The sequence below is a fragment of the Spea bombifrons genome, chromosome 1 (assembly GCF_027358695.1).
Source record: "Spea bombifrons isolate aSpeBom1 chromosome 1, aSpeBom1.2.pri, whole genome shotgun sequence".
In the NCBI taxonomy this organism is placed as follows: Eukaryota; Metazoa; Chordata; class Amphibia; order Anura; family Pelobatidae; genus Spea; species Spea bombifrons.
In genome coordinates, this window is record NC_071087.1 from 61,889,388 (window position 1) to 61,913,891 (window position 24,504).

The 24,504-nt window shown below is 40.5% G+C and overlaps 1 protein-coding gene across 1 annotated transcript in view; it reads right to left on the reverse strand.

The window, feature by feature from the left end:
• Nucleotides 1–1,767: 1,767 nt before the first annotated feature.
• ADAMTS10 (ADAM metallopeptidase with thrombospondin type 1 motif 10) overlaps nt 1,768–24,504 on the reverse strand; it is a 34,129-nt gene continuing 11,392 nt past the window's right edge. The window contains exons 11-24 of the mRNA XM_053462416.1: nt 23,248–23,355; nt 22,595–22,740; nt 22,238–22,301; nt 19,417–19,519; nt 15,281–15,414; nt 9,217–9,340; nt 8,925–9,005; nt 5,344–5,510; nt 4,892–5,018; nt 4,683–4,812; nt 3,772–3,976; nt 3,269–3,445; nt 3,024–3,180; nt 1,768–1,935 (exon numbers count right to left, since the gene is read on the reverse strand). Of these exons, the coding sequence (XP_053318391.1) occupies nt 1,826–1,935; nt 3,024–3,180; nt 3,269–3,445; nt 3,772–3,976; nt 4,683–4,812; nt 4,892–5,018; nt 5,344–5,510; nt 8,925–9,005; nt 9,217–9,340; nt 15,281–15,414; nt 19,417–19,519; nt 22,238–22,301; nt 22,595–22,740; nt 23,248–23,355 (1,833 nt within the window). The 3' untranslated portion in view covers nt 1,768–1,825. The remainder of the gene's footprint in view (nt 1,936–3,023; nt 3,181–3,268; nt 3,446–3,771; nt 3,977–4,682; nt 4,813–4,891; nt 5,019–5,343; nt 5,511–8,924; nt 9,006–9,216; nt 9,341–15,280; nt 15,415–19,416; nt 19,520–22,237; nt 22,302–22,594; nt 22,741–23,247; nt 23,356–24,504) is intronic.

Genomic DNA, 24,504 nt, shown 5'->3' on the forward strand with positions numbered 1-24,504 from the left:
AGATTCAAAGTGGTGCAAAGAACTGCTATTTATACATAACCTTCCAAGTCCATTTCAGTGTCAATTGGGAAAAGGACCATTGCTTCATTGATCACCCATTTGGTAATAACAGGGTTAAAAGACAGTACTTTGATGTTTACAGATACTATCATAAATACTAAGGGTCAGGATAGGAAAAAAAAATAAAGCACTTTATCTAATTTAACAGTACAATTAGTATGTTTTAAAGTGTCACGAAATGATGGCACCATTTGATGATGTAGTACTTTACCTGCCCTTTAATAGCAGCTATGCTGACAGTATTATAGAGGATTCTGGGAATCAAGTGCTTGGTGACATGTATCGGAGGGATTTGGCATCTTTCCCGGAAATATACGCACATAGCTCAGGAGCCCTTAGTGGAATAAATATAACTTAATAGCACCATTAAAGAATAAAAAAAAGAATTAAACTATAGTTACAAGAATTTTCTTAACACTGTGTGAGATAGAAGGTATATAAGAAAGGAAAGATGTTAAAAGCAGGGCCGGCCCGGGGGGGGGGGCGCCATTTTAAACTTCGCCCCGGGCGGCGTTAAGTCTTCGGCCGGCCCTGGTTGAAAGCCAAGCATACACAAACTCCCAGCCATCCAATATTATGGATTCAAAATTAGCTTATGACAAATAATAACATAAAAGTATTACCATGCCAAACTTAATTGGGAACTAAAAACAGCACAGAGGGGGACATGCTAATGGACATGAACAGATTGACTTTAAGGCCAGCGAACGAGAAATGGCCGCCTGTTGGATATGCATTGCTTCTCAATACACTCAAGATTTTCAGACCACTTTTTTTTTTTTAAACTTTACAGCTGCAGTGCTTGTCTCAATGGCCAAAAGGTTAACGGTGGTAATTTTATAAATTCAGAAATACTATTTACAGTTGATTTAAAATACATTATGTTAGGTTCAGTGAATTAAAATAGAATCGTGAAATGACGTTCCTGGCTCCTCCTTTCAGTCTTAATGCCACTGTTCAGTTTGAGAGACAGATAATGATAAAACTAGTTAACAAGTGTCCTACGTTTACAGAAGTTAAAAAGCAGCACACGCAGTAAAGTACTACCTTAGATCAAGCTACATTCTGCAAGAATGTAATTGATTTTTGCCCAACGTACAGGAAAACCATCATTAATGCATTAAGTTACCATGACATGCAATGGGGATTAGTGCGTGCATGTTGCAAACTAAAGAGGCAGGTGAAGCAGTATACAAAAATAACTAAAACATCTAGTAATTCTTTAATTTTACATTTTCTTCTAGGGTTTTTAAATTAATTATAATAAGCACCATCTCTTGTTACAATTATTTTCTAATTCTATTAAACGGCATTGCAGTTTTCTAGTGGCTGCTCATGTAAACTTGACTTTGATAGCTACTTTGTATCCTAGTCAGAAAATGTGCCCAGTGGACAAATCTGATCTTTGCCAGGAAGCTAGTGAAGGAAAACACATGCAAAAGTCCATGTAGACATCTGGTTTCTTTAAGCATTAATACCCAGAAAGTTAACTTTATGTGCTTTGTGTCTCCTATTCAATTTAATGGCTTAATGTCCATTTTGTATCCAAATGCTGTTTCAGGAAGACATTTTTAGTTTCTATGGGCACAGCAACTCTTCATGATATAGGACCTTGGAGGAGGAGACGTGTTGGAAGTAAAAGCATATTGTGAGGTAGAGAACATAATAGAAGCCAGTGGATAAAGGGGAGTTAAGTATTAGAGATGATGGGAGAGAATAAGAAAATGAAGAGAAGAACAACAACAAGAGGAAGGCTGTGTTAAGGTCAATGTCCTTGGCAAGTTCTGCAACACATCTGTCTGAAGTAGGGGCGGCTGCAGAACTTGAATTTGAGCACCAGAGGGCAGTATGCCACCTTGTTCACATCTTTACATTCTGCAGAGAAAGGGAGAAGAAATAATGTAGGAGGCACAAACCTTATAGCTTTATATTTACTTGAGTGGAAAGAACAGCGAATACAGAGCAAAAATTAACTATGAAAGGGGATTATGAATAGAAAAACTATTTTTATAAAACTTAACCTTTCATTTATTATATATAAATAAAATTAGTTTAGGGAACAAGTCTAAGGCTCATCAAAAAATGAGGAAGGTACAAAATGAGTTAAAAAAAATAGGCAGATATTAAATAATTCATGGAACAGTAGTTCAATAGTTAGTTCTAAAGTCATATATAATACAACTGTTCCTATTAACCTAATGCTGTCTGCCTAAAAGGATTCTAGGATAGCTTTTCAAAAAACTTTTGTTTTTGTGTGGTGTGACTCAGTCCCTGTTCGTATATTAAACCACACAGACTGATGATCACTAGATCCCAAACTTTCACCTACATAAATATCTGTTAACAAATGTCCATTTGTGAACACTAAATCCAATATGGCCTGTTTACGAGTTCCCTCCTCAACTACTTGTTTTAAAGATAATCCCAGTAGGGAGCTCAGAATATCTGCACTCCGGGCACAACCTGCTACTTTGGTTTTTCAGTTCACATCAGGGAGACTAAAGTCACCCATGATTATAACATCCCCCTTCACTGTCATTTTAGCTATTTCCTCCACTAGTAGATTATCTAGTTCTTCTACTGGGGGTCTATAAATCACACCTACCCGAGTTACTTTGCTTTTGTCAAATTGTAATGTAACCCAAACCGACTCTATGTTCTCCTCACCAACTTGTGTTAAGTTAGATTTTACGTTATTTTTCACATATAGGGCCACCCCCCCCCTTTCTTGCCCTTTCTGTCTTTTCTATATAAAGACTACCCTGGTATTGATATGATAACTCCTCTCTATACATTGTATATAGAAACAACTACGCATATAGTCTGATTCTGGAAGACTGTGACAATGACAAAATACATTACTGGAAGCAATAACCAACATGAAATCAACAATGACATAAAAAAAAGGTTGGAAGACAAGGCCTGTAACAGACAGAGATAATGCAAAATACTTCCTTTCTTACCATCTGGGCTATCAGAGGGTCCGGCCTCACATTTGTTTTCGCACTGCTGCATGGCAGAAGGGCGCAGAGATTCTGTGCATTCCATTGAGGGTTGACCTATGTGACTTAGGCACTGCACAGAACGTCTCTGCTGCCCAAGGCCACATGGGGCAGAACACTATGAGAGTGGAAAAGTTGGACAATCAATCATTGCTGTAAAAATGATCTATGAAGATGTCATTATTCAAAACCTTCTTGAAAATTACCTCTCCCCATTCTCCAGTTACCCAGCGGGGTGGAGGACATCTTTGCACGGTACAACGCATGCTAGTTGCAGGTTTGTCTTTGGCTGGGCATTGGGAAGGAGGCACTGTATTCCCATGGTCTCCACTCTTGCAAAGGACTACTCTGTGCCTGTGCCCTGGTCCACAATTTGGTGTGCACTATAGGCAGATACAACACATTTATTAATTCCACATACACTAGTTATTTTTGGTACTGCGTAGGTTTATTTTGCACTTCCATCAATGTAAGTTTAATGCTAAAGCTACACACTGGAAAAATCGTATATAAAATCATTGACAGAGACATTAACTTGATTTACATTCATTCTTCCCTGCGGTTACCATTTCACAAATAAAAATGTCATACCCTTTGAAGGAATGGAACACTCATTGGCAGTTTATAATGCTCGAGTGAAACCTTATGGTTCACATATGAAGTGGTACACACACCATTTTTGTTTTTCTTCTATTTATTTTACTGTTACCTCGGACCAGTCCAGAGCCACCCACTCTGGTGGACATGTTTCTGTATTGCAGGGTTCCAGCATTGATGGGCGTGGTTGGGGGCAAGAACGATCATCCATAGATCTCTCTTCACTTGCTGACACCCGACGCTGGCAGATCACGCTACGAGTGCGCACTCCAGCATTGCAGCTACGAGTGCAATCAGACCAGGGCCCTATTGCCCACCTTAGATAGAAAATATGTTCGTTATGCAGGAGTAATGAAAAAAGGTTAATAACATTCACACATGTATGTGACCGTATGTATAGTGTTTGCCTCACAGTATGGGAAACTGCTCCTACGGGTAACCTTCTAGTTCACATTGATGTCTTTAGAGTTGCTGCTTATATCCATGGTTACCATCAAAAATCTTGGGAACAGTACTGACTGTACCTTGTATTTAAAGGCTTTGGATATCTTTTTATATCCTTTTCCATCTATAAAGTTCCATTACCTTGTTACGCAGGTCTTTTGTCTTTTGACAGTTATTTTCTGCTCCCCATGGTTCAGTATCTAGCCTGTGTCCATGTCAGAGCTAACAAACTCATTGACTATTTATACACAGACTCTAATTTCAATTTAAAAAGTCACAGGTGTGGGAAATTAACCCTTAATTGTCATTTTAATCTATGCGTCACTTTGTGTGTCTGTAAAAAGGCCAAACATTCAAGGGCATGTAAACTTTTGATCAGGGTGACATCTCTTATTATGATTTAAAAAGGAGCCAAACAACTATGTGATAATAAATGGTTTCATATGATCATTAGCCTTAAATACAAGTTTTTGCATGATATTTTCAAAATCAACATTTCACAATTTCTGCCAGGGTATGCAAACTTTCGAGCACAACTGTAAATATACATACATATAACGCTCCTTTAAGCTTACTTACTCAGGGGGGCATGGCTCAGTATTACATGGACGCTGTTTCTCTGGAATCTTGGTAGATGCATTGCACATGTCATCAGAAACCGTGGATCCATCTTCTAGCTTCTTACACAGGACTTGCTGTAACTGCACCCCTGTGAACAGAGGAGGAATAGGCATCTCTAGCTTTGAATAGGAGAGTAATAGATAACAAAAATCTCTTTTATATTTCACCTCCAGCACATATAGAAGAGCATTTGGTCCATGGAGTGAGATGCCAGGTATATCCACTCTTTGTGTCTGTGCTGATTGGGGCATTAAACCTGTAACGGATCCCAGGTATTTCTTCTCTGACGATAACCTGCAAAGTATAGTAATACATATAATGTCTCTGTGAAATATAATGTGGAGAAAGTTCTTAAAAGCCATCTCACAAGTTTAACTATCAATTATGCAAGGTCAACCTACTTGGGTTGGCCTCAGGGAGTTAAAATGTTGAACTAAGTCCACCTTAAGTCACATCAGCATATAACATATGGAGTACTAAGCAGGAATGAAAACCCTAACCACAATAATGGATGACAAGAAGCTGGGCTTATCTAGAATAAGATGTCTTATATAGTTAACTCTTTTTTAGCATTTCTGGATTTGCCTTAAAAGATGTGCAATTTAAAAAAAACTGTTACCATAACAATAAGAGTTGCATTAGTAGGCCCCAAAGCTTCCAATGACTCTGGTTCATCTTGAGGCCTCCTGTAGTGAAAGGTTGTCCCGGCCACATCAATTCTTTGGGAAGTGTCTGGTGGGAGCCTTCCATTGATGAAATATTCACCTCCCTCCTTTGCCTTTAGTGCTGTTGAACAAGAGCTTCACTTTAAAATCTAGATATACTATTTTTGCCAGCACTCTTATAAATTCGAGCGAAGGCCTAAGTATTCTAAAGGACACTAATAATGCTTTGTTACCTGTTAAAAACAGGTCACAAGAAGATGTACCTATACAGCTGGATATTGGTTTATAAACTAATCACATGATTCTTCTTCTAAATCTTAGTGTCATACTTAGCTATAAATTGGTCGCAACTTTACATAAAGCATAAGGTGTGCCCATAGCCATATTTTCTAAAACCAGTTCCTCTTTGATCATTTAAAAAGTTATAAAGTATGAGAACCTGAGATATCCAGAACCACCTGGCACTCTTATTTACTGACAGAGTAAATAAAGTAGTGTAAAGAAATCATCTCCCAAAACTTTAGAGAGAACTAGGAAAGCCACGCGACAAAGATATTCACGCAGAAATATGTGAAGGTTTATGAACACATCTTTTGCAAATTTATACCCTACTTCCATCATTTTTCAGTTCCCCCTTCTCCTTGTTTTAGTTCCCTCTTACTTCAATCTCTCCTGTCCATTTGAACTACTCTACGCCATCCCATTTTGATTGCCCTTTTGGGCTACAACTCTTATTAAGTTGTTAAACAAAAGGCTTAAATGTAAACGATATTGCCGCTTTGAAGACACTACAATATGCAATGAAGCTAAATGTGTTCTCTGTGGCTGCTGTTAATGTGGAGCTACGCTTAGGAAGCACAATTGTCAATGCCACATAATGTAGAATTTCAAAAACAACCAGAAATCTGTCAATTTTTTTTTTTAAAAGGTGGTTAGCAGGGCCGTAGGAAGGGTGATGCGACAGAAGCACTTGCCTAGGGCGCAGCTGCGAGGGGGCGCACAGCCGCCCGATCAGTAGCTGCAGCCTGAAGGACTGGTTGGGGAGATCACAAATCTCCCTAACCACCCCAACATTAAGGTAGCAAGCTCCCTCTTACTGTGCACTGGGTATCTGGGGGTATCTGATGGGGAAAATACAAGGGGTTATCTGATGGGGAAAAGGGTAGATGATGCAGAGGAAAGGGGTGCTTTAAGCCTACATGTAAGCCAGTATGTGTGTGCCTGTAAGCCTGTATGTAATGCCAAATGGTGAGGCATGTATATGGATGTTTATGTGTGTGTATGGGCAGGCATATGTGTGTGTATAAAAGCAGTGTGTATATGTGTGTGTATGAGCATGCGTGTATAAGGGCAGTGTGTGTGTATATACGGTATGTCTTACAGTGTATATGTCTGTGTAGGCATGTGCGAGGGCAGTGTATATGTATGTTTATGAGGAAGCGTGTGTGTGTGGGCAGTTTATGTATGTGTGGGCAGGCGTGTATAATGGTATTGCATATGTGTGTGTATGTGCAGACAAGTGCAGTGTATATGTGTGGGTGGGCAAGCATGCGTAAGAGCAGTGTATCTGTGTGTATGGATAGTGTATATGTGTGTATGGGAAGAGAATGATTCCCTGTAACACACATTTAACCCAGGGGCAGTATTATTATTGTTTTAAAAACAATAATGTCCTTAGCTGAGTCTAGCAGCAGTGAAAATGTCCTCCATCAAATATCTCCAGGCATATTCCTGATTAAAATAAGTGTGTGTGTGTCACTGTATGCAGCATCTGGGTACAAGAGAAAATTTCCTGGGTGCCACTTGGTCTAGGGCCGGCCCTGGGCACAGCACCATGTGTTAAATCTAAGGGTAGGCAGAGTAAGTGAATTGTGTGTTTGAATGTGTGTATGGGGATGACAGCGTATGTTTCTGGGTATGTTAATGTGTTTCCAGGTGTGTTATGGTGGGCATGTATCTAGGTATATTAGTGTGGGAATGTTTTTGGGTATAATATTGTGTGCGTGTATGTTAGTGTGTGCTTGTCTATGTGTGTATGTTATTCAAGTGTTTTAAGTGTGTGGACATGTTCCTGTGTGCATGGGTTTGTGTGACAACATGTTTGACTTGTCAGGAGATGGTTCCTTCAATACATCATAGTAGTCTCTGTGGCCATTTCCAGGGGGTCCATCTGTGTTTGTAAGCTTTCTTTTTTAGTTACATCTCTGGGGGATGGATTACCATGAAAAATACTTTAATTCTTAGTTTTAAAGATTGTATACAATCTTAATAAATACAGATTAAAACTGAGAGCACTTTATTTTTGAGTAAATTTGTATTTTTTAATATCTTATTTACCTTACTTTATTTCGTATTCAAGTTTGATGACTGTAATTTGTCACATATACATTGATCATGCTAAGTTACATATCTTTATAAATCTGTTCTAATGTTATTAATATCTTTATTTTTTATCTCCTTTCCTCAAAATAACCTTTGTAAAAATAAGGGGGGGGGGGTGTCACAATTTTCTGTTCCTGCCTCAGACGCAAAAGAAACTAGCTACGGCTCTGGTGGTTAGTTTCAACAGTGAAAATCATTTTGGTTTATAATTGGAAACATGCTGACAGGAGTGTGGGGTCCACAGTACAAACCAGCTTAATAATAAAGAATATCATTCATTCCAGCACAGGTCTTTTTTCTCTCGCCCTATGAGGGCTCTAAAACAAGATATTAAGGCATTTCTGGAGGCAGAGTGGCATATCATGGGTTAAAAGACATATCATGGGGCACTCTGCCTCCAGAAAAGCCATATGCCACCCATACAACACTCCCACCCCCGACTTACCAGTGCTTCTGACTCCCTAGTGTCTGGTGGGGGCAGCGGGTGTTCCGCCGGAACTTCTATGAGCACCGGAAGGTCATGTGACGCCAGTGCTACGCCATAGACGCTACGGTGAAGTACAAGCAGTAGCGGGGGTTGTCTGCGTTCATCGCAGCGATGCAGGGAATTCTCCTCTCTGGCAGCTGGGGAAGGTATGCACGATGCACGAAGACAACCTCTGCTGCTGCCGGCACTTTCGGCGGCGCTTGGTGATAGATGCCTGGTGCAAGTGCCGGCAGCAGCTAAGGTTACCAGACAGGAGGATCCAGGTCCCCTGCAGTGCTGCAGGGGATCTGGATCTTAGAAGACGACCTCGATTATAAGATGAGGGGTATTTTTCAGAGCATTTGCTCTGAAAAAACCCTTGTCTTATAATCGAGCAAATACGGTAATTCAGTCTTGTCATCTATTTTCCTGTCACTTTAGTTGAGTGTTCAGGGGACCTTGTCCAACAACCTGGTAAAGTAAAGGTATAGTCTATGAGAATTTGGGTGTCCAAGGTTTCTCTCCATGCTAACTGAAGAAATTATTATTGTTCATTAGTAATTATTTCAATATGTTTAGGAAACTGCATTAGTTGGCATTTCATCTAGATTGTAAGGAAAAGTAGTTTCAGCAGTTAAGACCGTCTTTCAAATATTATGTCAACATGGGAGTTTTCAGCCTACTTACCTAGGTAATTGAGTGATAAATTGAGCTGCCGAATGTCAATATGAACAGAGCCCTTGGGGATCCATATCACCTCTTCATACCCTTATGAAGAAAACATTGTAAAAAAGAGAATAGTTCCACTTGATATGCATTTCATTTTCTGAAACAGCGCTTCACAATGTAATAAAGCCAAAATGAAGTATTTCATGTATAGGTTAAGCCTCCTAAGAATAATCTAACTACCCAAATATGCATTGCACCCACAACCCAATGTTGTAAAAGGACACTTTGTACCCACATACAAGTCTCTTACCTCCCTCTGGCAGTGACTCATTGAATATGCCCTCAATAGTCTCACATGTGTTTCCTTCGCCTCCACACACACGACATTTATCCTCTTTTGTATCTGACCCCAGTATCCGATCACAGCCCACATGCTTTCAAGAAAACATAACAATTAGCAGTGTAGCTTGCAATAATTATATAGAAATACAAACTAATACTCAAAACTGCAACTCAGCCACACACAGCAGGAACTTTGGATCATGTAAAATTAGAGCTGAAACAACGAATCGATAAAATCGATAATAATCGATAACGGAAATCATCGATAACGATTTCCGTTATCGATTAATCGAGTGATCAATTCGTTGTTGGAGCACTCGGCTCCTTTTACTTACCTCCGCGAGCGTTCCCCGCTTCTGCTACACGCTCTGCAGTCTCCGCCTTCTAGCTACGTGACGGATGTGACGCGTTCCGGAGGTAAGTATTCTTCATGTCTATGTGCACGGATCGCACAGAGCCACTCGCACAGAGCGAATCGCTCTGTGCGAATGGAGCCACTCGCACAGAGCGGTTCGCTCTGTGCGAGTGGCTCCACTCGCACAGAGCGGTTCGCTCTGTGCGAGTGGCTCCATTCGCACAGAGCGGTTCGCTCTGTGCGAGTGGCTCCATTCGCACAGAGCGGTTCGCTCTGTGCGAGTGGCTCCATTCGCACAGAGCGGTTCGCTCTGTGCGAGTGGCTCCATTCGCACAGAGCGGTTCGCTCTGTGCGAGTGGCTCCATTCGCACAGAGCGGTTCGCTCTGTGCGAGTGGCTCCATTCGCACAGAGCGGTTCGCTCTGTGCGAGTGGCTCCATTCGCACAGAGCGGTTCGTGAGTGTGGGTGCAGGGCAGAGTGGGGGTGGGGGTGCAGGGCAGAGTGGGGGTGCAGGGCAGAGTGGGGGTGGGGGGTGCAGGGCAGGAGACTGGGTGCAGGGCAGAGTGGGGGTGGGGATGCAGGGTGTGAGTGTGGGTGCAGAGCAGAGTGGGAGACTGGGTGCAGGGCAGAGTGGGGGTGGGGATGCAGGGCAGGGTGTGAGTGTGGGTGCAGGGCAGAGTGTGAGTGTGGGGGCAGGGCAGAATGTGGGGGCAGGGCTGGGTGCAGGGCAGAGTTAGAGACTGGGTGCAGGGGCACAGTGCAAAGTGCTGGGTGCAAAGTGCCAGGGCTGGGTGCAAAGTGCTGGGTGCAAAGTGCCAGGGCTGGGTGCAAAGTGCAAAGTGCTGGTGCAAAGTGCTGAATGCTGGGTGCAAAGTGCTGGATGCAAAGTGCCAGGGCTGGGGCAAAGTGCTGGGTGCAAAGTGCTGGGTGCAAAGTGCCAGGGCTGGGTGCAAAGTGCTGGGTGCAAAGTGCAAAGTGCTGGGGCAAAGTTTCTTGAACAGTAATAGTCCACCTCTTTTCAGAATGTTTGGGGTTATTTTGTTTCATAAATATTGTGTTTGGGTTCTTGTACTTTGAAAATATTGTTTTTTATTACATCATAACAAAATAAGAATGTTAATGTAAATTTTAAGTTGTTTTTTAACATCCAGTTCATTAAATTCTTTTAAATAAACGAAAAATTTGCATATTGTTTTTTTTATCCGATTAATCGATTAATCGAAAAAATAATCGGCCGATTAATCGATTATTAAAATAATCGTTAGTTGCAGCCCTATGTAAAATACTTCATAGTCAAGTTGTTCCAAGATAGACCCGACCCCACCAATTAGTGTATTCAGTAAACCTATAGTTGCGGTAAGTTTCAGTTGAGTTAAAAAGTTACAGGAAAAATGAAAACCCTACAGTAAAGTACCTCAAAAAAAAAAAATCGCCTCAAAAAAATAAATAATAATGTCAGAGGACCCCATATTAGCCAGTGTTGAGCTGACTGATGCACTACCTTTTTCTGGGGTGGGAGGGAACTGTAATGAAAAGGGCACTGGGTTAAATGTACTGTACCCAAGCAGGGGCTCCAATATATTGGACACCCATTCCCTTGGTCCCATAAATATCTTAACCCTTGATTAACCAAGGTCCAATTTTTGCAGCATTTGGGTGCCAGCAGGATGGACTGTATACTGCAGAGAAAATAATTTTCCAGTATTGTCATTTGATATTTTGCATCTCCAGCAGTTATTATATGTTGACATTAGATGCTGTTAAATATACAAAGATCAGCCATAACATTATGACCACCTGCCTAATATTGTGTAGGTCCCCCTTTTGCCACCAAACCAGCCCTGACCAGTTGAGACATGGACTCCACTAGACCTCTGAAGGTGTGCTGTTGTATCTGGCACCAAGATGTTAGCAGCAGATCCTGTACTGTTAGTTGCGAGGTGGGGCCTCCTTGGACTTATTTGTCCTACACATCCTACAGATGTTTGATTGAATTAAGATCTGGGGATTTTGCTCTGTGGCAGGGCGCATTATCCTGCTGAAAGAGGCCAATGCCATCAGGGAATACCGTGTCCATGAAAGGGTGTACATGGTCTGCAACAATGCTTAGGTAGGTGGTAAGTAACATCCTCATGAATGGCAGAACCTAAGATTTCTCAGAAGAACATTACCCAAAGCATCAGACTGCCTCTGCTGGCTTGCCTCCTTCCCATAGTCCATCCTAGTGCCACGTGTTCTCCAGGTAAGTGACACACACGCACCTGGCCATCCACGTGATGTATCAGAAAATTTTATTCATCAGACCAGTCCACCTTCTTCCATTGCTCCGTGGTCCAGTTCTTATACTCACGTGCCCATTGTAGGTACTTTTAGTGGACAGGGGTCAGCATGGGCACCCTGATTGGTCTGCAGCTATGCAGCCCCATAGAACACATAGTGCATAGCAGCTTGTTGCCTGACACCTTTCTATCAGAACCAGCATTAACATTTTCAGCAATTTGAGCTACTGTAGTTCGTCTGTTGGATTTGACCACACAGGCCAACCTTCACCCCCCCCCCAATGTGCATCAATGAGCCTTGGCGGCAGGGGCGTACCTAGAGTATTTGGCACCCGGGGCGGATCCTGTAAGTGGCACCCCCCCCAAATGTAAAGACATCTACAAAATTATGTTGCCAAGAATATTTATTGCACCAATTTGTAAACTGTATGTCAACTGTAAACAACAAGAAATCTGAAAAAATAAATTAATAACTTGTAAGTAAAATAAATATGTTTAAATAACATTTACTGAACATATAATAGTGCTTTCTTTAATAACCCCCCCCAAAAAAAACAACAAACACAACAAGTTTCTAAGAAGCCCTAACAAATGAGTGACAAACATTACAAATTAAGTACTGGCTAAGCAGCTAAAGACACTATAAACTAAAAAAAATTCTGATATTATAATCAGGAGTCACCATAACATTGTTCTCTTTTTATTTAAGCATTTGCATATATAGTGGTGTTGCCATGTCGACTCATGATTATATATACCATATGAACCAGACACTGACTGTGGTATAGCATGACACCTATCACTATATACTGAGCCAGGCAGTGACGGTGGTACAGCATAATGCCTATCACTCTATACTGAGACAGACATTGACGGTGGTGCAGCTTAAGTAATTTCATTATATATTGAGGCAAACATTACAGTGAAACAGCATAACTCCTATCACTATACACTGAGCCAGATACTACAGTGGAACAGCATAACACCTATTACTATAACTGAGCCAGATATTGATGGTGGTACAGCATAACCGCTATCTTTATATACTGAGCTAGACACTTATAGTAGTACAACATAACTATCATTATACACTGAGGCAGACATTGACAGTTGTGCAGCACAACTGCTATCATTATATACTGAGACACGCGCTGACAGTAGTACAACATAACTGTTTCCATTATATACTGAGGCACGCGCTGACGGTGGTACAACATAACTGTTAATATATACTGAGGCCCACATTGCCGGTGATACAGGATAACACCTATCACTTTATACTGAGCACACATTGACGGTGGGGCAGCGTAATCCATATCACTATACATTGAGCCTGACATTTACAATAATGCAGCATAACCCATATCACTATATACAAAGCCATTGATGTGGTGTAGGCCTACCACTTCAGTGTCTGGCTTAGTATATAGTGGTAGGGGTTGATCGATGTATAGTGATAGGGATTATGTTGTACTGCCCTCAACTGCAGATCAGGGGAAGACTGTGAGAGTCAGTACAGCCTTCCCTTTTTCTGACTGCACCGTGACATTGGGAGGTCCTCTCCCCATAATCATCCCCAAAGTCCATTTGTCCCCTACGTCACTAAACCACAACTCTCTTTTAATTACTCCCTGTAGTTCAGGTATAGATCAAATTAACAACACATGGAAACAGCACGTGCAACTGAATAAGACATAAATATCCTGTATTTACAGGTATACATAAATAATGTATGGAAACATAGCATTGCAGGTATAAATCAACAGAACACACAAACCCAGCATTGCAGGTATAGATCAACTGGAAATCACTCAGCACTGAAGGTATAGATCAAATAAACAACACATGGAAACAGCACCCCAGGTATTGATCAACTGAATAAGACATACAAATCCTGTATTTGCTGGTAAACATAAATAATGTATAGAAACATAGCATAGCAGATATAGACCAACACATTAACACACAACCCCAGCTTTTCAGGTATTGATCAATTGGAATTCACATAAAAACTCAGCATTAAAGTTATAGATAAAACACCCTAAATTACAGGCATAGATCACAGATTGCACACCCCAAAGCCAGCGTCCACATTGCCCACATAGAACCTGACCAGCACCCTGCGGTGGGGGTGCAAGGCCTCTGTCTCCCAGCTCTGCCACTGTACGGAACAGTATAGAGTGATGGGAGTTATGATGTACTTTAGAGCATAATTATAATGAAAAAGACATTGGAAATGGTACAGCATAACACCCATCACTCTCACACATTTACCAATCAACACTTACCAATCCACAGATTCCACACATACCAATCCACACATTCCACACTTACCAATCCACAGATTCCACACATACCAATCCACAGATTCCACACATACCACACATACCAATCCACAGATTCCACATATACCAATCCACACATACCAATCCACAGATTCCACACATACTAATCCACACATAAACCAATCCACACATACCAATCCACAGATTCCACACATACCAATCCACTCTCACTGTCACTCAGTCTTAATGAATGATTTCCTACCTTCTTTTCTACTTCTTTTCTTCTTACAGCAGTCTTTTCTTTTTACAGCAGTCTTCCTCTTCGCTCCTCTTCTTCTGTCTTCTTCCGGGTCAGAGGGCACTGTGGGCGCGGCTTCAGTGCCGCCGGGGTTTGTTGTCAGATCCCGGCGGCACTGAAGCCGCGCCCACAGTGCCCTCTGCACAGCAGCAGTTGCCGCGCGGATCGCAAGGGAGCAGAATCGGAGGTCTTTAACAGACCTCCGGCTCCCTTGAGTGATTTTAAGCCGGTTCAAGGGAACCGGCTTAAAATCACTCAAGGGAGCCGGAGGTCTGTTAAAGACCTCCGATACCGCTCTCTTGCGAGCCTGCTCCTCCAGCGGCGGACATTACTGTCCGTCTCTGGAGGGGTGCCGGGTGCCGGCAAGTTGGCACCCCCCTGATGAGCGGCACCCGGTGCGGACCGCCCCCCCCGCCCCCCGCTAGGTACGCTACTGCTTGGCGGCCCATGACCCTGTCACCGGCTCACCGCTCAGAGCTGCAGTTTTGGACACAGTTTTTAAGGAACTTGGCAAGTAGGTTGTTTCAAAAATCTTGGAGAACTAATACATTATATATATTATATATATATATATATATATATATATATATAATTTATATATACATTATATATATAGACAGTATGTAACTAAGATGTATACAGATTCAAATACACATACACACGTAATCAGTGATCATTTTTTAAAACTGATGAAATTCGGTTTTCAGTTTATCCTTATTTTACAGCTACATTTATAATGAGTAATCTTGTAAATAAAATATTTATTATATAGTATCAAATGAATATAGTAATCAAATTATTTTCCATAGCCATACCTTGCACTCTCCATTGACACAAACATCATATGAGTCTTGTCTGCAGGGGGTTCCATCAATCACTGCTGCAGCTCTTTCAGTATAAAAGTTAAACCCCTCTGCCAGGCAGTTCAAGGAGCAAGCTTTCACTCCACCTGATAATTAGAGGAAAGACAACTAGAGATTTATTGGTAGGAATATATTAAGGAGAAATTAGAAGGGAGATCTCAGTGGACATGGGTGAAGATGACTGGAGGTTGAAAAGGAGGACTTTGGATCATATGCTATGGATCTAGATACAAATGGAAGAATAATATATCTAGTAATGGAGAAGTCGCTGAGTATCTGCTCAATAGGTCTACCATTTGCAAACAATAATGCGCAGCTGTATACCATCTGACATCTCCACGGCACGTTTGCAATGCTATTGAAGGTGGATGGGGAGTAGACCTGTGGAATGCCCATACCTTCACAGGGTCCAAATGGAAGCATAAAAAATACTCAATAATGTTTAACTGGATCACATAAGTTGAATTTCTATTACTATTAAAGATAATTATGTCCAGGTAATTCTTTCGGAAAGAAAAAAATGTATGAAGTGAAGGAAAGAAAAGCATAAAATGGACATGCTCTCTTTTTCAGATCGAAGTGCATCCCACAATTTCAATTGCACTTTAATTTTATTTGTACCATTTGCTACTTTTACTTATGATCAGCCTTCTATGCTGAGTGTTCCTCTTCTGTCTATTAAATTAAAAGTGTTTTTTTTAGGGTAAGCCATCATGTTGATAAGGTACCTCAAACAGACCAGACTATCAGCAAACATGCAGTGTTCTGGACACTTGGGGAATGAAGTTAATGAAAAACAGTGCCAGAGAATTATGTTAATATTATGTCTAGATTTGGGACATATTTTAGCATAGACTTAATTTGTATGTGCAACCGGTCTATAATTTCCTATTGCCCCCAAACAACACTGTGGCTGTTTTGCACAGCACTTAAAAGAACCTTGGACTCACTGGGTGAGATACTGACTAGGTGTTATCACTATGAATCTAGATCTAGTTTTGGCTTGACAAGCCTATGTTTCCCAATCCAAGCAACAAAATAAATAAATCTACAGAGGACCTATAAAGATAACACTCACATGAACTTCTAAAGCTTGTCTGCAAACACAACAGTGACCGGATCTGAACCCATTGCTTTTTGGTCCAGACAACTTTAGGAATGCAAATGCAATCCAGCGCTCACGTGCCTGCACTTTATCTTGTGTATTTATTATTGCAATACAACAAATGTATAACAGGTCATTTAAGTCCAGGAAGTGTCCCTTTTTAGCTGATTTTTTACTTCGAGATCTGAAAACACAACATAACAAGAATGATCAGAATTGCCCTAAAATCAGGAAATTACTTTGAATCTGAGGGGAAATACTTGTGTGGACCCCATATAGAGAAAGGGTTCCCTGTGTCTGATCACCAGAGGAATTTAGTTGCATCTGGACTGTATTAGGCTGTGATCATGGCCTCATTTTCACTCTGCACCTCTGCCCTCTCTCCCTCTAGGAATGTGCTGAGCTGAGCACTCCAGCTAATTCTTCCACTTAGAATCTCTATGCAGAATCTCCCGAGGGAGAAATTCCTCAGCAAGTCAATAAAGGGGACAAGTCAGGACTCAATGAGAGGGTAGGGGGCGGACATGGAAAATGTGTGAAATTGAAAAAAAATGAAGTAGACAGCACACTAGTTGTACAAACAGATGAAAATGCAATGATGTACAATGAACAAAAGAATGAAAAGGGACAATGACCAGATACAGTGACACAGAATTGCATGTTCAAGAACGCAGAACAGAAAAGCACAAAACATCGGTAAAGTTTCTTAGATTTCAGTTGAAAAATATTCTTTATATTATTGAGAGATGTGTATTCTGGCCTAAGTCCACTAGACATAGGTAGCAAGTCTATGGAGGTGGTTGCCTTTAGACTGCACTATGAGAGCAGATCACCCTATTCTGTGATAAAGTTTCCCTATGCGACTCTTTAGTGGGCAGTGGAGATCTAGACTATTAGCTAGTTTAAGCAAGGCCCTCATCACCAGGCCCAGACTGGCCATCTGACACCACTGGCCAAAAGAACCACACACCAACACAATCTTATGACATTTTTTCCTGTCATCACCAGTCCGGTCTGCTCATCCTCTTTTTTCAAATTATGTCCTGTTTACCAATTGTACAGCACTGCAGACCATGATGGTTTTTATGTCCAAATGCACTATTTGTCATGTCCTGTTTTAACCATCTTAGAGCCCTGTGGAATAGGGTGATGCAATATAAATCAAAATACCGTATTGGCTCGGATATAGGCCGCCCCCGTATATAGGCCGCACCCTAAAAGTTTGGTGCTTTTTTAAAGAAAGGTGACCGTCCGGACGATGCGCTTAGACAACCTCCCGTGCCGGCACCCCCCCCCCCCCGTGGAAAGTGCTGGCAGGGGAGGTTGTCTCAGTGTATCAGAGAGTAGGATGCAGGTCCCCTGCACCGCTGCGGGGGATCTGTATACTAACGCCGCTGCCGCACCCCCACTTTAAAGACTTAAAGTGGGGGGAAAAAGTGCGGCCTATATTCGAGCCAATACGGTAATATAAATCATATATATATATATATATATATGAATAATCTTCTTTGTGGCTGCTAGTTTTAGAGCTATATAGTGTAAATAAGTGAGATACAGTCACCATGGCATTTTCAAGGGCGGCAGATAGTGGCACCTAGGTAGTAACACTCATACACATACCATTGAGTATTGTTTTGACCATTTAGTATATCCAAAACATATCATAAGGTATTCATTTTATTCACCTTTTGCTACTAAGCCTGTTCGTGTTGAGTTAGACCACAAAACCAATTTCGATTTATTCCTTATTTAAGTTTCAAATTTAAAAAAAGACATATTCCGGTTTAGGTATACAAAGTTGAGGGTGAAAGTGGTTTTATTACCAACGCAGCCAATGTTCTTTTTGATTGGACCATCCCACTAGATGCAATAAATCAGTTTCCAATATGAATCATCAATAATCCTAAATATCATCTCTTGATAAAATTGTAGGTTTTAATGATACATGCAGGATTGTGAACATGTGTATCATATTGGGTGTAATCTAGGGTATGCAAGTTAAAAACAAAACAACAAAAAAACAGATGTCGAAATGCCAAGCATGTCTAAACTATGAAAATCAGGGTGTTGCAGCACATGTGGTCTACACAGATTTTGCCATAGCATGACACAGTGTCACATGAAAAGCCACTGTATAAATATAGATATCTAGACATCTATGTAAACGGATTGACCAAGGTGAACTATGACTACCTGAAATGAAAACCATCTAAAGTTTAAAAAAAACTGTAATCAATTCTCATACTGGTCAAAATAATACTATAAAATCATAATCCTAATAATATTAATCCTACCACTACTGCTTATATTTAATTTATTTATCTCACACTGATAGTCTCCACACAAGGCAGCAACCTAATGTATTTATGTTTTAAAAGTTGGATTAGTACACATATCCACATTTTAAGATTTGAGAATGTTGCTTTTAACAAAAAAAAAAATGCTCTGGCTCTTCTTTCTCTAATGATATTCATACGTTTGGCCATGTATCCTTTGTCCTAAAAAATACAACCACAATGACAATGCCAAGAAACAAATACAATAGTTTTGGCTATGATGAATCCCATGCCTTCTGTGTTGATTTTACAAGGTTTTTTATGCATGCATAATATTGTTGTACTTGGAGGATGTTAAATATTCTGTGTAGCCAGTTCATCTATCCTATGGAATAATATAATAATATTTTATTTTTTCCAATTTTCTCCAATCTTTTTATATTAGTACTATAACATATTGTTTGTGTTTGCCTTTGTATGGATGTGATTTCAAATCAAAGTCATGGTTGTGATGAAAGAAAACAAATATATAACATTTTTATATAACCTGGGTACTCTAAAAGAGTGAGAGGGAAACCACTGTTGAATAAAAAACATAGCAAAAGTACTTAAAAAATGTCTATATATTTGTATATATGTTTGTATGTATGTGTATATATATATATATAATAAGACATTAGACAAGGGAGTAGGGTAACATTGTTTACCTCCTCTGTAACTTTTCCAGGAGTAGTATTTTCCCCGAAATGGCACGTTGTCAAATTCTGCACACTGCAACTCCCGAAAATCTTGTGAACCCACAGGACAGTCCTAAAAATTGAACATGTTTCCACTATGTTATGCTAGATAAAAAAATCCAATATGCTTTTTCTTTTATAAAACAAATTTCACCTATTTCTTAAGTGATCAATATACGTTGCAACATTAGACAGAACTATTAAAATGTCACTTTTAAACCGCCACTTTATAAACCGCCCATACTAGGTGTTTAACTTATATTTTTGATTATGCAACCTTTCCTGTGTTTTTCATAGAGTCTGTTTAGCCGTACAACCCACAATATGTATGGGTATTGTTAATACATTCCTAATTAATACATTAATACATTTTATGGAAATAAATAAAATAGACAGAATCTTAACTCCTCGGCATCCATGTGTACTGGATAAAGATGACTTCTGTGCTCGGCAGATAATACAAGATAGAATCTTATGTGATGGGATTGGGAGTAATCAGTACACTAAAAAAAGTCATCATACATGGGACGCCTGAAGCCACAATTTTTAATAAAATATGCAGATTGAAACACAGTAAATAACGCAAAACATTTACTTTTCCTCTCACTGATTTCTGGGCCTAGAAAGTTTTGTCCTCTGAAGTGACTACAAATTCAGGAGGTCGTTTTATCACTGGATAAGTAAAATTAAATAGTTCAATTTATTCCAACGGAAAGTAAAGTGCCAGGAAACAGATGACCCGAAAACACACATACCAGGACAGGCTCTGCCACATCGACACCCAAACACACACACCATGACAGGCTCTACCACACTGACACCCAAACACACACACACCAGGACAGGCTCTGCCACCCCGACACCCAAACACACACACCAGGACACCGACACCCAAACACACACACCCTAGGACAGGCTCTGCCACCCCGACACCCAAATACACACACACCAGGACAGGCTCTGCCACACTGACACCTAGACACACACACCAGGATAAGCTCTGCCACACCAACACCCAAACACACACAGACCAGGAAAGGCTCTGCCACGTCGACACCCAAACACACACACCAGGAAAGGCTCTGCCACGACGACACCCAAACACACACACCAGGACAGGCTCTGGCACAGCTACACTCAAACACACACACCAGGACAGGCTCTGGCACACCGACACCCAAACACACATCATGACAGGCTCTGCTACACTGACACACCAAACACACACACACCAGGACAGGCTCTGCCACACCGACACCCAAACACACACACAAGGGCAGGCTCTGCCACACTGACTCACCAAACACGCACACACCAGGGCAGGCTCTGCCACATCGACACCCAAACACACACCAGGACAGGCTCTGCCACACCGACACATCAAACACACACACCAGGACAGGCTCTGCCACACCGACACCTAAACACACACACACACCAGGACAGGCCCCTTGTGTATTAATGCCCCAGTCATGCCCCCCTTTAGTATTTATTAATGTGTTCCACCCCACAACCTTGTGTATTCCCCCCCTTTGTGCATTTATACCACCATGCCCATGTGTACTGATTTATGTGTTGCCCCAGGCAACCCTCCTCCCTTGTGTATTGAGGTTCCCACCCCTTTTATAGTGGTTAATGTGATGCCCCCCAGCAAGCCCCCACTTAAGTATTAATTTATGTGATGTCCAACCACCCTCTTGTCTATCGATGTCCCCACTGCCATGTGTATTACCCCCAGCCACACACACCCCTGTTTATATTGATTTTTTAATTTCAAAACCCAGCCATCCCCCTTTTGTATTATTTAAGTTTTAAAGATGTCCCAAGGGAATTCCACCCCCTCCCTTAAATATAGGTCCACTTTCCTCGAACCCCCAACTTTTTTTTTAAGTACGTTTTCGCTTTTCTTTTTTTCCTGCTCTCCTCTTTATTTTTATTAGGCGGCCGGCGTGCACACACCAAGCTGCACAGTGAGGCTCTTCGGTCCCGCCCCTTTCAAGATGTGACGCTCAAGGGGACGGGGCTCACAGTCGGGCCCTGCTCACACGGAGGGCTGAATTTGGCACGTGGGCCGCACGTTGGGAGCCCCTGCTTTACAACTAGAAAATATTCATTCTTGCTGTACTTAATTCAAGAAAGTTGTTAAAGCAAAGTTCTCAAGCAGATGACTCATTTGTCACAGTCACCCAAACATTGTCCACTTGACACAAATTCTCTCAGTTCATATGGCTGAGATTTAGTTGGGTTATGACAAGTTGGCAACCCAGTTCCATTTAGAGACAGAGCTGCATTTGATGTATCATTATTATTATTATTACGTTTTAATTATTGAGCACCAGTGAATTCTGTGGCATTATTACATGAGGGGATAATATGAAAATAACCATAACATTGCATGATTTTCTTTATTTCTAACATCTCTTTAAATTGAATCAACAATATAAAAATCCCTGTGCTTCTACTGCATAATACAAAGTATTTAACCTATTTATGCTAAGAAACATGTACAAATCATGATTAAAGACATTGGCGGGGTTGTACTGCAATACTTAACATATGCAATACAGGTAAAGTATTTTATATAAAGAGTGCTATTTAATTGATCAAAATTAAATCGTTGTAAAAATACCAAGTATACTGTGCAATACAAATAATGTTGAATAACAGAAATTAGAAGTCAATTTGTCCATAATTAATTCAGCTGATCTTAACTATTTGCATGTGTAGTCTACGTTGTATGCCATCATGGACACCTTTTGATAATATTGATTAGGTTTGATTTAGCACTCACATCAATATTGCATGATCGATACCGCTTGCGCTCCCCCAGACAATATTTTCCACCGATTGTAGGCCTGTAACCAAATGCAGAGAAAATGTCACCGTATTTGATGTGATGACAAATAATACATGCTACAGTAGACTCTACTGAAACCTGATTTGGGTTTCCAAAAATTATGTGTTGCAGATCTTTATCTAAATTATGGACTTAAGCAGGACTGCATAAAATAATTAGGTTTCTTAAAATATGCAATTAACATCTCACATTCATTAGCATCAGATGGTTGAAATGTATTAATGATTATGTTTTCACCTTAAAATCATATTATTATTTATTAATTACACACAGAAAGCAACTTTAATTTACCTTGGGCTGTCACAGTGACGGGCAGATGAGGATACTCCTCCTCCACATGTCCTGCTACACTCCCCCCATGAAGACCATGGACCCCATGCTCCATCTACACCTTCTGGACGGGTTCCAAATGGCACACATTCCCTCTTATAACACCACTAGAAATAAAAAAGAGTCATTAATCTGATGATCCAATTAGGGATCTAAGGTTTTTTTTCTCTCTTAAAACCCATAAATTCTTCCTGACAGCTTAAAACTGCAGTCATTACATTTTTATATATATATATAGCGCCAGCAGACTCCGTAGCGCTCTTACAACAGAGTCAGTAAAATAATTTAAAATCACACACAATAACAAACTGGTACAAAAGGAGAAGAGGGTCCTGCTCATACAATCAGCAGGATCTCTTAGCACACAGGTCCTTGTGAATTTTAGTGGAAAGTCTTTAAAGATCATCTGGGTCAAGCTGGCCAGTTCTGCTGAATTTCAACCTGGCTCACATTAATCAACATTTTTTTTTTATGGGACAAGCTGCAATTAAAAAGAGACATGTAGACTCTGAATCTTTAAAAAAATAAAATGTAGACAATGATCCATCAGTTCATAATCTGACGAGCATGACCCCTAGATGATTCATTGTGTTGGTTTAGGACACACGACTTACCCCCTTGTCAATTGTGTTTGTTTGGCAGATGGTTCCCTCAGCAGCTGGAATGCTGTTAGTGATACAACGACCAGTTTTGCTCAAACACCACAATTCACTACACACTTCCTGCAAATCCAAAAGATAGTGACAAATATATTAGTGTACACTGCATCTCATACATGAGGATGCTAATACTACTGTATCTTCAGTACCTATTAATTAGCTTGTTCAATATTTTGTTGTGTGGTGAATTGCAATATTTACAAGGAATAGAGCTGTCTGTAGAAGGGACCTCTGGGGTTTCAAAAAGGTTATGTAACGTTACATGTTTTTCTATGTTGGCCCAATAAAAGGTGTCAACTTCAACTAAAGACTCGATTTTCTCTTGGACTCATAGGTTATGTCTATTTTTCTTATCAAGAAATACAGCTGCACATCTTGTTTCTGGTAGTAATACACGAAAGCAGTAAACCAAAACATTAAGACTATGGCATATCTCCTGTCCTACATTTCTAAAAGTAAGTAATGTGTAGCAAACACCAAAAAGTTGTTTTTAAATCAACTATGTACAATACATTATGCGTGTTCTAAATCCCTCACTCACATAATAAGCTACCAACAGGTCACAAAGTCATGTTAAGTAAAGCCTTGTAGCCAGAATTCTAACTACACCTCTTAAAATAATTCTCCCTCTCTGGCCATTTGCAATGTTTGGTGAAAAACTTTTACACTGAAAAATCTTTACACTACACTATGGTACTTTATTTACAAAAATAACACATTATCATGTATAAAGGTCTACATATTTCAGTGTCTTTACCTCAAACACAGAGAAATCAAATCAAAACAAAATCATCTAAAAACATTTTAAAAAGCATCAAACAACTGTCACACAGTTTAGCTAGTATCCCAGCACTGTTGAGTATTCATTCACCAGAAGAGCAACAAGCATGAAATAGAAGAAAGAAAACCTACTCAAACTTACCAAATAAATACCATGCCATAAATAAATGAGTGCCCTCTAGCATCACACCTATCAATCGAGGTCCCAAGGGTATCTAGCACCCTAGGTGATCAACACTGATGCCTCGATCTGCATGCACCATATGGGCTGCCTACATTGTAGGACGGGCATTGTTTCCATCCGGTATTTTTTTTATTTGTTTTTTAATTGTATACAGATATAAGGGACGTTCGAAAAGCTTTTGCACTTTTATATTTTCGTTGGAAACAGTGAAGGCGGGAGGAGTAGTAATAGGTCATGTCATGTGACTA